We start from the raw sequence: 16,692 nt of genomic DNA, 5'->3' as shown, positions 1-16,692 counted from the left end.
GTCCTTCATAGTTTTACCATTATATAATAGGGAAGTGTCATAATAGATCATAGATAGATAATAGATTAGTGAGTTTGACTACCTTTTTTTTTAATTCTGATGTTTTTAGCAGTGGTGCTTTAATTAGCGTGCCACCAGCGTACTCTGCTTTAGATGTTTGACAGTTTGCACAGTTAAACCCTCTTGGGAAATTTGCATCTTTTAATTGCAAATATATCTCAGATATCTCTGCCCGTGCATCCAATCTTTTGTTGTTTCTCAAGCACGAAGTGTTGCATGTTTAGGTGTTTTTAAGTAAAAAGTAGTTGAACCTTTTTTGCTTTAGAAAAAAAAAGTAAGACTTGCGTTCTCTTCCAATTTGCTGTGCTGCTTATAACGTTGCACGCATTTTAACACAACATTTATGTAAGCACCCACTGAGTAACGTGTGTAATCTGGTCAGGTGAGCCCAAAACCAGTTTAATTATTCAGGTATTTTTTTAAGTCAGTTGAGCAATTGGTCTATTTCTTTGTTGATAGAATATGTTAAATTGCACATCCCTGTTATGTAATAAAGCAGATCTGGTCCAGAATGTTAATGGAGTCATCTAGTGTTCAGCCAGTGCCTTTGTTATTGTGTCATTAAACATGTCAAATGTTTGATTATACTGCAATGATTTGTTTAAAGAGGGCTTTTAAAGTAAACAGCGAATGAAGTTCAACAGTGACCACATGCTTTTTTTCTCTGAGGCCTTGGTTCTGGGAGTATTTTTTCTCATTCATTTTCTCCGTGAGGATTTCAAAACAATCAATAAAGAGTTGAACCCAACCAACCAGCTCCTAGATTAATCACAACATTACAGCATTTCATTAGAAACAAAGGAAGACAGAGCGCACAAAGGAACTAAATTGTGTACTTACTGTATGATTGAAAGAATGAAGTACTTCTACCACAAGGCATTACTAAGTAATGATTTTCACTTTTTATGGTTTTACATTCCATCCAAAATCATATCTTCTAATATTGGATACTTTATATCAATGACAGCAGGGGATAAACATGTTCCACTGCTTAAAGATGACATATAAAGACAGAAAAGACAATGGTACCATTAGCTTTGATCTATTATCAAGTCATCTCCCAAATCAATTGTATTGGCTGAAGAAACTGTTAATAGATACTATTTTCAGGGAATATTGCAAGTTCTACAAAAGTTGTTGGTAACTTATTATCATAAAAAATAGTTACAAATAGATTTTAAAATTAAAATTTTGTTAGCTTATGTTTTGTATGCTAACTTTTCAGCATGTAGCTTAGTATAGCTTTAGCCAATTAGCAATTTGTACTAGTTGTAAGATATGTAATTTAATATGTTTTATTCACCATAATTCCTGTTTACATGGTTTAAATAAACACTGTTCTTTCAAACTTGCTATCCATCAAAGACAGGGTTGCCAGGTTTTCACAACAAAACCCAACCAATTGCTACTCAGAACTAGCCCAATTGTGTTTTGGAGGGGGTCGTCTGGTAAAAATTGTGTTCTGGGAGGTAAAATACATATTTTTTCAGATATTGTCTCTCTCAAAAAAAAAAAAGTTGACTCTGAATCGCATTAACGAGTCGTTATATTTTTGAATGTTTTTCCTGTTACGATCTATGTCACTCTGTAACACATTAGCATAATCCCCGCCTGCTGCGAAATAGGAACAGTCTGACCTGCCCACAAACACCTCCGCTGGTTAGTATGTTTACATCATGTCGAGACGATGCTGTCTTATGCGTTGTGAAAGCAAGTTGTTTTAATTGCCGAAAAATGATGATGTGAAGAATCAGTGGTTAAAATGTATTTTTTTCCACGATACCACAGCAATACAATTCGATCCTTTGGATTTTAATCTTTATTTGAACTGACAAGTATCTCCCAACCACAACCTGTAAGTACGATTGATACGTTATGTGTACATTCTCAGTTTTGGTTGCTCAAAATATTTTGTTTTTTGTGCTAATATGTGATGTATACCTAGTTCAGCTTCAGGTTTCCAGATAAAGTACGATTGATTCAGAATGCGGCAGCACGGCTGGTCTTCAATGAGCCCAAAAAGGCCCATGTCACACCTCTCTTCATATCACTGCACTGGCTACCGGTTACAGCTCGCATCAAATTCAAGACACTGATGCTGGCATATAGGACAGCCACCGGCTCTTCTCCTGCCTACCTCCATTCACTACTACGAATCTACACTCCCTCCAGATGTCTGAGATCCTCTAGTGAAAGACGCCTCATTGTACCACCACAGAGAGGCATGGAATCACTTTCCAGAACATTCTCATTCAACGTTCCTGTCTGGTGGAATGATCTTCCCACCCCTATCCGGAATGCACACTCCTTAACAGCTTTCAAGCGTCTGCTGAAAACCCATCTTTTTTGACACTATTTGACTCAATAAAAAAAAAAAAAAAACTTTTTTGATCTTCCCTTTCTATCCAGCACTCATCTAACAATGCCTGAGATGTATGGTATTTTTGAGCACTTCCTATGTTGATCTGCCTCCTTAGGATGAATCACTTGTTGTATTCCCAATTGTAAGTCGCTTTGGATAAAAGCGTCGGCTAAATGAATAAATGTAAATGTAAATGTAAATAAAGCACAATAATACTGTCTTGCTGAAATAGTACTGATAATTTGCTGTGAACCCACTATTTTCTAAGAATGTGTTGATTAATGTAGACAGACTTTATAATCTTTATAATCTAAAGTTATAGGGTTAATATAGAGTAAAAGACCTGGTATAGAGAGACGAGTCAGGATGTTAGAGTTAGGCTGGTGTGTCTGCAGACTGTATTGTTTCATCAGTTAGTCACGTTAGCACTTGGCTAACGTATGCGCAATTATTGTTTTATGAAGTGTTTACAGTTTAGCAGCTAAACTTTAGCTGTGGGCATGATGTTTTATGGGCAAGGTGTTTTTATGTCATTATTTTAATAACAGATTGGAGCACTATTGTTTTATGTAAAGGTGCATGCTAGAGTTGCCAGGTTGTTATAATAAAACCCACCCAATTGCTACTCAAAAGTCAAAACTAGCCCAATGGTGTTTCGAGGGGGGTCCCCCATTAAAAAACGCGTTTAGGGGTGTAAAATACACACTTTTTGTCAGAGTTCCTCTGGTGAATTCGCATTCCAGGAGCTAAATATGACGTTATTGGGGTCGCTTCACCCCACAACATCAAAAACAATCACTGACCAATCAGAGCAGAGTAGGCTTTCTGAAGGGAGGGGTTTACAGACATTACGCTCAAAACAGATTTGAACGAACCGTTTTGAAATCATGGACAAATGACTTTATGTATGAATGTATATTCTGGGAAAATTACAATGTTTTCTGACCTTAGATGCATTTAAACCTGTTTTAGGGGACACCAACACAATATTAGGACAATTTAAAAAAACGTATGACCTGCTCTTTAAAGTAGCCCAATTCCACGGGAAAACTGTGGACTTGACAACACTGTTCAAAGACAGTTTAAACCAAAATTTAATTTAAATTTATAATTTTTTTCTCTAATATTTTCTTTTACAATATTATTGCTGTATTTCTCATTAAATAAATGTAGCCTTGGTGAGCACGTCTTTCAAAAACTTAAAAGTTTTACTAACCTAACCTTTGAACGCAATGCCATCATCACTTTAAGCTAATGCAAGGTCTGTCTTGAAAGGTTTAAACTTTATCAGTAAAAATCAATTTCACTATGGAGATTCTGAATGACCTTTTTATTTCCTGAACCCCGCTGTTTTGCTCTGTTGGTGTGATCACACCCACTGTGGTTAAAGTCTTTGCCATTCACGCTTAGGCATGCACCACTTAGTTGTTCTTTTTTTCCCAAGCACAGAGTAACTACAGAGTTCATCTACCAGCCTACCAGTTGTGTGAAATATAGACCTTTTTACATCAGAAGTACTGAGCCTATCTGTGTCACGGTGATTTTTAGTATGAAGACTTATTATTGTTGCCTTCTCCTGTCAGAAAGATACATATTTTTTTCCTCCATCTCTCTTGTGGTTGCTTAATCCACCTCCACTCCCGGCTCCAGCACGCTCTCTGTGTCTGGGGAACGCTCTCGTCAAACCCAATATGTCAGCCTCTTTTCAGATTGTCAGGCATCACAACAGGGGAAGAGAATTCCTCCGTCAGCGCATTATGTGTGTGTGTGTCGTGTGTACTCGTATTGCCTTACGGCCCCTCTCCCTCACTCATGTGCGACTATCTATTGTCTCTTCTTATGACTGGCTGGAGCACAAAAGCCCTAAAGTGCTCTAGCATCCATTTTTTGGATTTCTTCTTTTGGGGTTTCAACATCATCAAAAGACAAACATCATGGTTGATTTCTGTGCCATTTTTGGTATTAAAAAAAAATCTTGCCATGCTTAATTGAATCTATGCTATGCCCTGCCTTAAATGTGTTACAGTCCTTACCCTGTGATACAAGCTTTTATGTCTAGGTTAGTCTATAGAAGTCCTGTGTGTTTGGGTAGTTTTAAATAGAAATTCCAGGTATCATCATAATTATTAAAAAAATAGTATTTATTTTTGGCACTCCACTTCAAGGAAGCCCTTAAATCCAGGTTTTGAATTCTGAGCTGTTTTAAAGAGAGCAGGCTTCAGATGGCCACGCCTGGCTCCCCAATTATCCTCTCATAATTCTTCCATGTTTTAATTGGCTCGTACGGGGGCTGTCATGTGAAATGATGAAGGATGAGCACTGGGTGGGCTGCATTTCTCAATCTCACCAATCAGAAGAGAGAGACGCTGCATTCATTTTTTTTCTCTCTGTCTTCTCTCCTCTGCTGAGATTTGGAGGGTGAGAGATGGAAAGAGAGGAACTTTGAATGGCCAATGAGCCTGAATAATTGCGTTCATCAATTAAAGAAGCCAGAGACTTAACGAATATAACTAATTATGGACATAAATCAAGCAAGCTTCAGCCTTGACTAATTTGTACAAGGTTGAAGTGGTTTGACTTCTACCACTAAGAGTTTTGCAAGAAAAGCTTGCCGAGATGAATACAACATGTCACCTAAATTAAAACAGCAGAGTTATCTATCTTACAGTTTGAGTCATTTACTCATATTTCCAAACTCAGATGACTTGCTTTGGAAACAATTTTAAAGAATGTTCTTGCAGCTCTTTTCCATAAATCTCCAAACTTAAAAAATAACAGAGCTGGTTCATAAATAAAACTGGTTCATATGACTTCTGAAGCCATTCAATAGCTTTTTTGAGGGGAAAACAGAAGTCATTATTCACCATTATTCACCTGATTGACATCAACTTATAATCAAATATAGCATGTTGTTTTTTAATTAGATTGTATAATTTCAATATTTAAAGCAACAACAGAATATTCTGACTTAAGCGTTTTGAATTTATGCTACATAAGACACCTGCACAAAAACGAAAACAACAGACGGGCTAATTGAAAAAGCAAATCCACTCTCTGAGAGCAGGTGGCGCTTATGGAATAGCAGTGATATAGCATTTGCTTGGTTACTGCTGTAAACAAAGCAGCTTAATGCTTATTAACACCACTTTAATAGGCATTACACAGAGATAAGAGGAAATAAAAATGCCATCAAAACTTTTCTCACGACAGTCAATTCCCTTTAGTGATACATTCATATAACTGCTCAATTCAGTATTTTTCTTCCAATATTTCGAGCAACAGTGAGCTCGATCTGCCTGCCTCCAGTATATTTCTATTTTCAGTGTTCTCCGATAACAGCCGTTTACAGATGTTGTAATATTTCCACACAAATGATATTTTGGGAAATGATTGCAAAGCATTTTGTGTGCAATTCCAATAGAGATTGGCCAAAATATAACACTAAAAATTGGCCAGTTGTCATGTGTTTGGAGCAAAAAATGGCTGGTTCTGATTTATGGAGGGTCAACCGGTGCATCTCTACTTGGAATACAGTTCATAAGTCATATGTGACTCTGGACCACAAAAACATTTTATGATATGACATTTTATCATATGATTAATACATTGGATGATTGATGTATGGTTTGTTAGGATAGACCAACATTTTACCAATATCTAAAATCTGGGTGCAAAAAAATCAAAGAGAAAATCACCTTTAAAGTTGTCCAAATGAAGTTCTTAGCAATGCAGAATACTCAAATTAAGTTTTGATAAATTTATGGTAGGAAATGTACAAAATATCTCAATGGAACATAATCTTTTTACTTAATATTCTAATGAGTTTTGGCATAAAAGAAAAATCAATTTTTTTGACCAATACAATGTATTTTTGGCTATTGCTACAAATATGGACTGGTTTTGTGGTCCAGGGTCACATAGTGATGATCTGTTTTTGGAGCTCAACAGCCTCTGGTCATGATCAAACAGAGCAGCGTGAATCATTGACGACAGAGTTTAGATTTTTAGGTGAACTGTCTTTTTAGAAGTACTGAAATTCGCTGAGATTGAAAATGTTGGCTCTTTCTGTCTCCATAACGTGAACTTCTTACGAAATGTGAATTGTGACCATCCCCTTTATTGAGTCATCTGGAAAAAGAATCCATGATAACATTAACAAGCTGTCTAGCGTAAAAGAAAAAGCCAAGACTTTCCAGTGGAGAAAGTTACCGCTGGAAGTAGTTGACCCACAGTCTTTACGACACTCCGTCATCGAGGCCGATATGTGGTATTGCGTGAAGCTGAGCATATGTTCCTCTTCATCCTCAACTAGGCCATCACTATTAAGCCTGCAACGTGAAGTTCGTCTCTTCTGAAGACCGCCTGAGTTTCCATCACAATCATTCATTGCACTCCATGAGCCGCACTGGCTCATGTGTCGTGGAATTTAAGGCCTCATTGGAAAGTTTTGCTCCATGATCTTTCAGCACCACTTGGCCTGATGTAATACACGGCAAAGAAAATCAGCTTTATTTTTCCCTTATTTGACATAGTGCTTATTATTAGTTGCAAAAAAATGGTGGGACTTATGATGGTGTGTCTTCCAGTATCATCAGTGTTGCTTATGAGACCATGGGGAATAACAATGTGAGCGATCATTGATATTCGACAACTGACAAAAGCTCATAAAACAACCATTCTACTAAAGTTCCTTTGCTGCAATCCAGGCCAGGAGTTGTTATCACCTTAGCAATTGGAAACTAATTTCACTTGGAAAGTTGATTATGATTATTTACAGACATGAACTAAGAGCCTGTTGGCTGCATGCTGGATCACCTGTGGGGTAAAAAAACTTAAGCTGAGGCTCCAGGCCCCCTAAGTGGTTTATTTATAGGTTTTAGATTGGCACTGGTTTTAATTTTGCCAGCATACACTTAGAATTAGTGCGTTATGTTCAGACTGACCTACAGGTTTTTAAGTCGAGTCTTTAACAAATATACCTGCTTTCAAATTAAATCCTTATATTCAGCCTGCTGTGTTTCCTGGCTCTTTAGGAGTCTTGATAAATATGATAATGGTCCAATCTTCAACTCCTCATTTTGTGTTTGTGTATTTCAGGATCTATCTGGCTCTATAGACGATCTCCCCACCGGAACAGAGGCAGGTCTCAGTTCGGCCGTCAGTGCTTCAGGTTCTACCAGTAGCCAGGGCGAGCAGAGTAACCCTGCCCAGTCACCCTTTTCTCCCCATGCCTCGCCCCGAGTCCCCAGCATGCGCAGCGGGCCTTCACCCTCCCCGGTTGGATCACCTGTGGGTTCCAGCCAATCACGATCTGGGCCCATATCACCTGCCAGTGGGCCAGGTAAAAGATTCTGTGTGAGATATAACTTTTTGATTTATTTTTTTATGAATGTTTTTTTAAAGGAGGAATAGAACATCTATCTGCTATTTCAAGTTCTGTTTTTATTTTGTTAACATTATTTAGTAGGAACATGGATTCATTGTTATTAACGATCGATTAATCGAATAATCGTTACTGTTAGCATCACATAATGCATGTAGAGAACTCAGTATAACTGCAATACATATTGAACTGAATGAATATTAGGGACAGTAGGGATTTTGGTACGGTACACGCAATAGCACAAATGATTCCATAAACTGACATGCCTTGAAAAAAAAATTCAAGCAAAACAGAACTTCACATTATTATTCTTCAATCAATAATTTAATTATTATGATTAAATGCTATTATAATAGTAATTACATGTAACATTTGTAACAAGGACACCTTAAAATAAAGTGTTACCGATGTTTATATTTAGTTTGTTTCCTTTAATTGGTCAAAGTAGAATCTTTAACTATTTACTGATTTTACTTTTATTTAAATTAATTATTTTTGGTATTATTTTATTGTATTTATAGTTTAATTGTATTTTTTTATTACATCTGTATGACGAAATCATTTTGCATTTATTAATCAAAATAAATAATCATTATTTTTATTATTTTTTACTTAATTTCTGCATTTTCTGCCTATCAGTAATTGTGCATGTTTGGGTTCACTGAAGGAGAAGTTCACTTCCAGAACAAAAATTTACAGATAATTTACTTACCTCCTTGTCATCAAAGATGTGTATGTCTTTCTTTCTTCAGTTGTGAAGAAATTATGTTTTTTGAGGAAAACATTTCAGGATTTCTCTCTAAATAGTGGACTTGTATGGTGCCCCTGAGTTTGAACTTCCAAAATGCAGTTTTAAAATGCTATAAATGATCCCAGCCGAGGAAGAAGGGTCTTATCTAGTGAAACGATTGGTTATTTTCTAAAAAACAAATGACAATTTATATACTTTTTAACCTCAAATGCTTCTCTTGTCTAGCTCTGTGTGAACTCTGTGTATTGCGGTTCAAGACAGTTAGGGTAGGTTGAAAAACTTCCATCTAATTTTTTTCTCCAGCTTCAAAATCATCGGACAATCCTCAAAAAACATAATTTCTTTACGACTGCAGAAAGACAGACATGAACTTCTCCTTTAAGTCTGCTAAAAAATGAGCTGCTGAAAACTCTTTAAATACTGACTGAATTTCTCTCTAACTAGGCACATATTCTTGATTCTCTGTTGTGGGTATTTTGGGAAAAAAGATATTATTGTTATGCTAACTTTGACGTACCCATTAGCTACAGCTGTCACGTGTTTTATTTAATTCCTACCACTGTGGAGCAGTCGGAGGGCGAGGTGTTTGAGCTCCAGTCAGCAGTGGGTCAGCGGCAGGATTCAAGCTGACTTTAAAACAAGTCACTCCATCATTAAAATAGTTTTGAAAGTCTGTTAGCAGTTTGGAGTCACTTTGACACAATTACTGTCCTGCTGTGCATTGCATTGTTAGCCAGGCTTCTTTGATAGCCGGGCAGCAGAGGGCTTTGTGCAGCTGAAACTGCTGTTTTTCCTTTCCGTTCTGAATGTCACTAACAAGGTCCACGGGAGACCGTTTACCCTGCTGCACAGAAAACTGCCTCATCCCTACTGGGAGCACCAACGGCCATTAGCTGCATACAGTCTTGGCCCTGACATGTGATCTGTGTGCCATTACTGGAGAATGAATATCTTTGCTTTTACAAATATACACGTTCTAATACATACAAGCACGCAAAGATGCTCCTGGGAGAGAAACAATGAGCCTTAAACAGCTCCCATGGGACGTGTGGTTAGACATTCTGCCCTCTAGGCTAATTTGTCTGATATTTATCACAAAAAGTATCTCTTGGATGAAACCATTATCTGCGTTTGTGGTTTTGTGCATGTGCACTTCAAAAATTGCGTTTTCTTAATCAGTATTGTTCTTGCTTTCCAGTAAAATATCTAAATATCCTTAAAACAAGATAAAGATGTTAAGATTATTTTTAGAGAACATATCATGAGTTTTTTTTTCTTTTTTAGACACACAGTAAATCTAACAGAATTGAAAGAAATTTGATTAAATAATACAATTAAATAATAAATCATATTTAATTTAACTAACATTGGAAATAGAATCTGAAAACAACTCTTAGTATCTTGTCAATATTTCGATATTTTACTGGTAAACAAAAATAATGATTAAGAAAATAATGTTTGTACGGTGAAAAACTGTGGGTTTATGCACACATGTACATTTGTTCCCACACACAGGTACACAGATGGCCCCCCAGACCCCAGGGAACGTTCCAGACGTGGGCTCCCATTCCACTCACAGTCAGTCGCCCATGTCTCAGGAGAGAGGTGAGTTGATTTCCCGCAGTAACATTATGGCTCACACTGCCTCTATTCACAGCTATCAGGAAAAGGAGAGTTTTAGTGAATATCCGACAGCTGTATTTTCCATCTGTTCCATGTAATGTGTATCAGCTCTTCTGCGTTTCCCAGCAATTTCTGAGTCACTTCAGATGGATGAATTCAGTTATATGATGTATATTAGCACACATGCATTTTCACCTATGCATGTGTGATCACAATTAGGTTTACCTACTCCAGAAATTCAAAAGCTGATCTTATTTACATTTGAATACACAGTCCTGGTCTTATCTTATCACTGTACCTTGTTTTGTAAAAAAAATCTTCCATCAAAATGTAAATGTAGGTTGATCTGAAACACATTGAATGTATGCATTAAATGTTAACCAATAGATTACAGCAGTGATAACTAATAAAAAAAACTTTAACCTTCAGCCTTCATGTCCAGGTCCAAAAAGTTGGTTCTGGCAGTGTTTCAGGCAGTCAGTAGTCCTCCACAGTCCATTGCAAACTTACATTCAGGTCTGGCTTTAGTTTTGCAAAGAATGCCAGCTTGTAATGATCCAGTCAGTTTTCTTTCAGCATTTGTGCTTGTTCATTATTCTGTTTCACTTGGACATATAACAAATTACAGAAATAAAATGGGTTGTGAATATTTTTTTTTGTTATGTAGCCAGTGTAATGACTTCTAAGGAAAATTGCAAAAGATATTTCTTGGTTGTGTTAACAAAAAAAATGTCTGGCTTTGAGAAAACAAATGAAAAAAGACTTCAGCATGAATGATGTTGCTATAGCTGCTGTTCCACCGAAATTACCAGGAACAATTTGTCCCAGGAACTTTTTTCCCAGGAACATTTTTTTCCCTAGACCTGTTGCTGTCTGCGTTTCCATCGCGGTCTAAAGTACTGTAGGACTGCACGCGACTTATGGAGTGGGGGTAAACTCCCGGTAATGGAACGACGCAAGTCTGGTAATTCTGCAAATGGAACAGCGTCAGTCAGCTCGCCTTGGCTACAGCAATTTTCCTCACTGTATTTACAATGAGACGAAATTTGATATCAAACACCACTGCCTCTTTTCGTTGCCATTTAAACATATTAATAGCCACAGAAATGTAGTTCAGGGAACGTATTACAATGAAACTAAATAATTATCAAACAGCATTGCCTGTTTTCATTTTAATTTTAATAAGGTTGTAAATATATAATAAATATAAATGTATATATATTTAAAGTTATGAAAGCCAGCCAAAATGATATGACCTGGAACAAATAATAGATTCATGACACCAAAGATTACCTGTTAGATTTCCCCAAAACTAATTTTATCTCATGTTTAAACACTACAGAGTCATCAGAGTCAGTGGTAAATGTCAGAAGGACTAGCCGAGGTGAGGCTCTCTCAGCGGGATACATAAGCACTGAGCGCCCAGTGATCGCCCGGAGCTCACATCTCCGAAATCGACGAAGCACATTTTCAAATAGGCATTTATAAATAATAAACTGCAAATTTGAATTTTAAACAACTACATTCTCAGCTGAAATACTCTTAAAACTACAATTTAATGACACAATAACAGTAATATTTTGAAAATTATGCAAATAAATAATGGTTGAAATACATGCTGTGTGAACTCAACCAATCAGCATGTTCAGCGCCCAAGTCCCACCTCCGATAGTTCCGGACCTTCGAAAAAGGTCCCTTGCAACCAGGGATTTCTGAGGGGAAAATTAGATCCTGGTTTCTGCAGTGGAAACACACAAGAACCGCCCCAAAGCCCCTAGTTCCTGGGGAAAGTTCCTGCAGTGGAAATGCGCTTTATGTTGCCTATAGTCCAAGAAGGGCTAGAGTACAGCATTCATCCCAATACCATGTCACATTTTTCCTTTTTTGATGGTATAGATAAATTTCAGTACTAAACCATACATCATCTATAACCATTATCTCCTACACCAATTACCTTGTAGTTATAGATAATTTCTTTTGCTGTTTTAGGATTTGCACCTAACATGCAACGCAATGCACCTGGTCCCCAATTTGGAGGCCAGCAGCCTGGACCTTCTATGTCTCCACACTCCTGTCCAACTGGCCCTATGCATCATAATGTGGGCTCCTATCAGCTTGGCTCCTCTTATGGGCCCCAGAGTGGCCAGTATGGCCCTTCAGGTAACACACGCATATTCCAAGCTCTTTTGCATTAAAACATTTGAAAGCTTTGTTTATGTGAGGATTTCTTCCTTTAAAGTTGTCTGGTTTAAATTATTAATCATATAAATGTTAAAATACTGCAGAAGTACAGACCCCACACTCATTTGTGTTGTTCCAAGCCTATGACTTTAGGCCCATTCACAGAGAGGAAGACAAATATAAAGAAAAAGTTTTAAAAGTAGTTCTAGTTCAATGAGAATAGGGATGTTCACACAACTATACCGATAACACAGAGGAATGATATAATGGGAATCAGTGTTTTTCCAGCCGAGGAATAATAAAAACATTTATTCAGTCCTTGAACAGAAAGCTTTAGCATATAAAGTGACAGATAAAACTATGTGCACACTTATAATAATAAACATAGCGTTATCATCCTTTGATGTGGACGCTATAATTAATCGTTATTAATAGTTAATAGTTATTATTCTAGGTCTGAACTGGGCTTTACTGCCGTGAAACACAAAAAGACATTTTAAGAATGCTGTTCTTTCCACTCTTTAGTGACAAAGGGGCTGTCATGCTAAAAAAGGACAAAAGGCAGCATCAAAAAGGTGGTCCATACATTTTGTGCAAGTCAAGTCACCTATATTTCTATAGCGCTTCATACAGTACAGATTGTATCAAAACAGCTTCACAAAAATAAAGAGTAAAATAGCAGAATCAGTAATGGAAACTCAAAAAACTCTAAAAGGCATTAGTGTTGTTCTGTTAAAGTCAGTTCAGTGTTGGTTGAGGTCAATAACAATGTGCATTTAGCAAAATTCAGTTCAAGTTTTGTTCTCATCCGAAGGTGACAGTGCTGTCATATCGATAAATTACTGAAAGTTAAGTGTCTTTCAGACCCCAACTAAGCAAGTGTTCAGTTCAGTGTTGGTTCAGTTCAGATCAATAACTGTGTGAAGTTCATCAGTTCGAAACAAGTTCAATTCAGCTATAGTCAGTTTTACAAGAGGCAGCAATGGCATTATTTAACTTGAGTCAGTTCAATGTTAATTCAGTTCAGGTCAATAACCACGTCAGTGTTGGAAGATGCAATTCAGCTGTAAGCATCTCTACAGAAAATGATGGTTCCTTCATCTAGCTTAAATCAGTTCAAGTTTTGTCCCCATCCAGTGGCATTAGTGCGGTCATATCGATCATTTTCTGAAAGTTAAGTGACTTTCAGACCTCAACTAATAAAGCCAGAAAGTGATGGTGGCAAGAAACTCAGTTCAGTTCTCCTCTGGTCTAAGTGAATGGACTTCTTGTGATAATTGATCAAGGTACATCACAGCCCCGTTAGGTGAGAAAGAGTTGCTGTTCAGCAGGTTTAAAAACATGAAGGTAGAGCTGCTGTTTAGCCAGTAGTAAGACGACTGGCTTATCATTGGTCTTAAGCACAGTGAACATTCTTCTTGATAAAACTGTGCATAAATTGCAGCTTGTCCTGGCATGACCCCATAGCTGCTCCTCATAGTCTTTGCTGAGCATCTGTCCTGAGGGCCCGTCTCGTTGAAGTCTTTGCCGGCTGTAAGTGCCATGTTATGGATGTCCCTGGGCGCAGGTGCACCATCTGGTCTGGATTCAGGCTGAATCCTGCTGACTATGGTAACTTCGGGATAAGCAAGAAACAGACTAACTAACATGAGCATAGATGCTGTTCTTCTTTTGATGTAACAAGTATATTCAGTGTTATAGGAAGTGTTGCTGGTTCTGGTTGCTGTAATTAATGCAGCCTAACAATATCTTAAGAGATCTTAATTGTAGAAATGTAATGTGCATGCTAGGTTAAAAGATGGTTCCTTAATCTAGATTAAAATTGTGTCGACCTCTTGAACAACCCTAAGAAGACTGTTCCAGAGTTTGGGTGCTAAATAAGAATTATCAGCTGGCCAGAATTTTGGGAATCCAATGAAGGTGGAGGAGCTAAACCATTCAGTCATACAATAGTTTTGTGTACGGAACAGACAAAAAATTGTCATCACTTTAACATTCATACATGGTGTGTTGCGATCAAACATGCAAGAAACACATCATGTCAGTTAAGCCTAGATAGTTCTAGTAGAGTAAACGGCAAGTTTTTATTTTTTGGTGAATTAATACTTAAAGTGTCCGTTGTTGTTTCAGCTGTGTGCGTCTGTGAAAGAGACCCCATTAACAGGGCTCAGCAGCAATTCATCATGAATGTTATGGCGTGCTGGTGTAATAAATGAATAGCTGCTAAGCGTGCCTTTATAATGTCATGGCCTCCACTCTGCCTGATTGATAGTCCCTGTTGTCCTGTACTCTCATTCAAATGACTGACAGCCGGCTCAAGACAACAGGGGTGTAGCGTGCTGCCGCTGTTGCAGACCTGACACTGACTGAGCCATGGCGGCAGTTGACCACAGAATTGTTTACACAGATTGATAGGATCCATGAATAGACGCCTCAGTCAATTCATAGTTTGGAACAACATAAAATGTAGCATTTTATTGTTTTCTTAAGTCTGCATACAATACAAACATTCATAATTCAGTTTTTTTTTTGACAATGTTCCACTCTCTCTCTCTCTGTATGACTCTTGTCTCACTTGTTTTACACTGATTCATTTTGGTACCCATATTAACAGGTAACATTGTTTACACTGCATTCATCAGTTGAGTGCTGCTGCATAACAAAAGTAGCAGTGCAAGTGGAGTTTTGGCACTGGAACTAGTTTTGCATCCATGTTCCACAACAGTCCGTGTGATGTAATTTTTGTCATTAGGAGTCTTTTTTTTTTGATTGGCTAAGCTGTTTGCATATGAAACTGACCATGTCAAGCCACTTATATCTTGTCTGTGTTCCTAAGCCACTTTGATGAAATCTCGCCCTCTTCTGTTGGAGGTTGTCAGATATGGCGATTGTGGTGGCAGAGAGATGAAAGTGTTTAAGTTTTCTCTCTGAGTTTCTAGTAGGACAATGTCTTATTGCTTCTTCAGAAGCTCATTGGTCACTGCCAGGGCCAAATGATCATCCCACCAAATGAACGTTAATTTTGAACAAGACGGAAGTTGATTTCTAGTCAGTAAGGCCATTAACTCAGCAGGGTGTTGAGTCATTGCGGCTGTTAAGGCTCCCCTGCTGAGATCTGATTATCCATCAACTATGCAAATGAGGATTATGATTGAAAATCTGCTGAAAAATCAGCTAGCATAAACATTGACCGTCATGCAGTGCATTCGGAAAGTATTTTTCAAAAAATGTTTCCACATCAATCTACACTCCAAACCTCAAATAATGATAGTGAAAAGCCTTTTTGTGAAAAGTCTGCGAAATTATTACAGAGAAAGAACTGAGAATATCACATTGCCTAAGTGCTCAGTATTTGAAACACCCTTTGTAGCTATTACAGCTTCAGGTTTTTTTGGTTATGATGCAACAAGCTTTGCACACCTTTGGGGTTTTCTGCCATTCTCAGGTTGGAACAATCATTTTCAAGTCTTACTCTTGCTGCCACTTAAGTGCATTCACAGAGTCGTTCCTAAGCCACTTATATCTTGTCTGTGTGCTTAGTGCCTGTTATAAGGTAAACCATCATTGGTCATATGGTCCACACGAAATCTCTTGAATTTGGTCACCAAGACTCTTCTACCCTTATTTGTTTTAGTTGGATAGACAGCTCTAGGAGGCATTCCAAACTTCTTCCATTTACAAATTATAGAGGCCACTGTGCTAGCGGGAACCCTTCGGTTTTTTTCTGTAGCATTCCCCAGATCTGTGCCTTAACACAATCTTTTCTCTGAGCTCTGCAGGCAGTTCCTTGAACCTCATGGCTTGGTTTTTGGTCTAATATGTGGTCTAATATTTTCAGCTGTTAGACTATTCTATACAGTTATATTATGTCTAATTAATTGAATATTGCCACAGGTGGAATCCAAAAGTGAAGAAACATTTCAAAGATAACCCAGGGAAATGTACCTGACCTAAATTTTCTTAGCAAATAATGTGAATACTTTTGTCAGTGTGATATTTCAGTCTTATTAGTACAAAGCTATTTATTTTCTTGTCATTATGGGGGAGATTGTGGATAAAATTAAAAGCATTTTAGCATTAGACTGGGCTTAATGAATTTAATGTGTTTTTGATCTGCAGAGTTTCAAACGAGCAAGGAAAATCCGCTTTTCCATGATATATTCCCTTTAAACTGAGAATTGTCTTTGACTCAAAGCTTAGTTGTTGATGTGAATTGAATTGAAGGCAGAGAAAGTGGGAAGCCTTTGAGTCCTGCTGTGTCAGAACAAGCTTTGGCATTTTGTGTAGCTGAATTTAAGAAACATGGGGGTCATTGAAACAAGGTGAGATACA

At 37.5% G+C, this 16,692-nt stretch overlaps 1 protein-coding gene across 4 annotated transcripts in view; it reads left to right on the top strand.

Moving 5' to 3' along the window:
* Window positions 1–16,692, top strand: part of arid1b (AT-rich interactive domain 1B) — a 101,956-nt gene that overhangs the window by 57,703 nt on the left and 27,561 nt on the right. For all 4 annotated transcript variants that reach the window (XM_073817152.1, XM_073817150.1, XM_073817151.1 and 1 more), the window contains exons 5-7: window positions 7,520–7,763; window positions 10,072–10,161; window positions 12,169–12,339. In XM_073817152.1, the coding sequence (XP_073673253.1) occupies window positions 7,520–7,763; window positions 10,072–10,161; window positions 12,169–12,339 (505 nt within the window). The remainder of the gene's footprint in view (window positions 1–7,519; window positions 7,764–10,071; window positions 10,162–12,168; window positions 12,340–16,692) is intronic.

This window comes from Garra rufa, chromosome 13, assembly GCF_049309525.1.
Source record: "Garra rufa chromosome 13, GarRuf1.0, whole genome shotgun sequence".
NCBI classification, from domain to species: domain Eukaryota; kingdom Metazoa; phylum Chordata; class Actinopteri; order Cypriniformes; family Cyprinidae; genus Garra; species Garra rufa.
The sequence above is the reverse complement of the archived record's forward strand: the minus strand, read 5'-3'. Positions and strand labels throughout refer to the sequence as shown.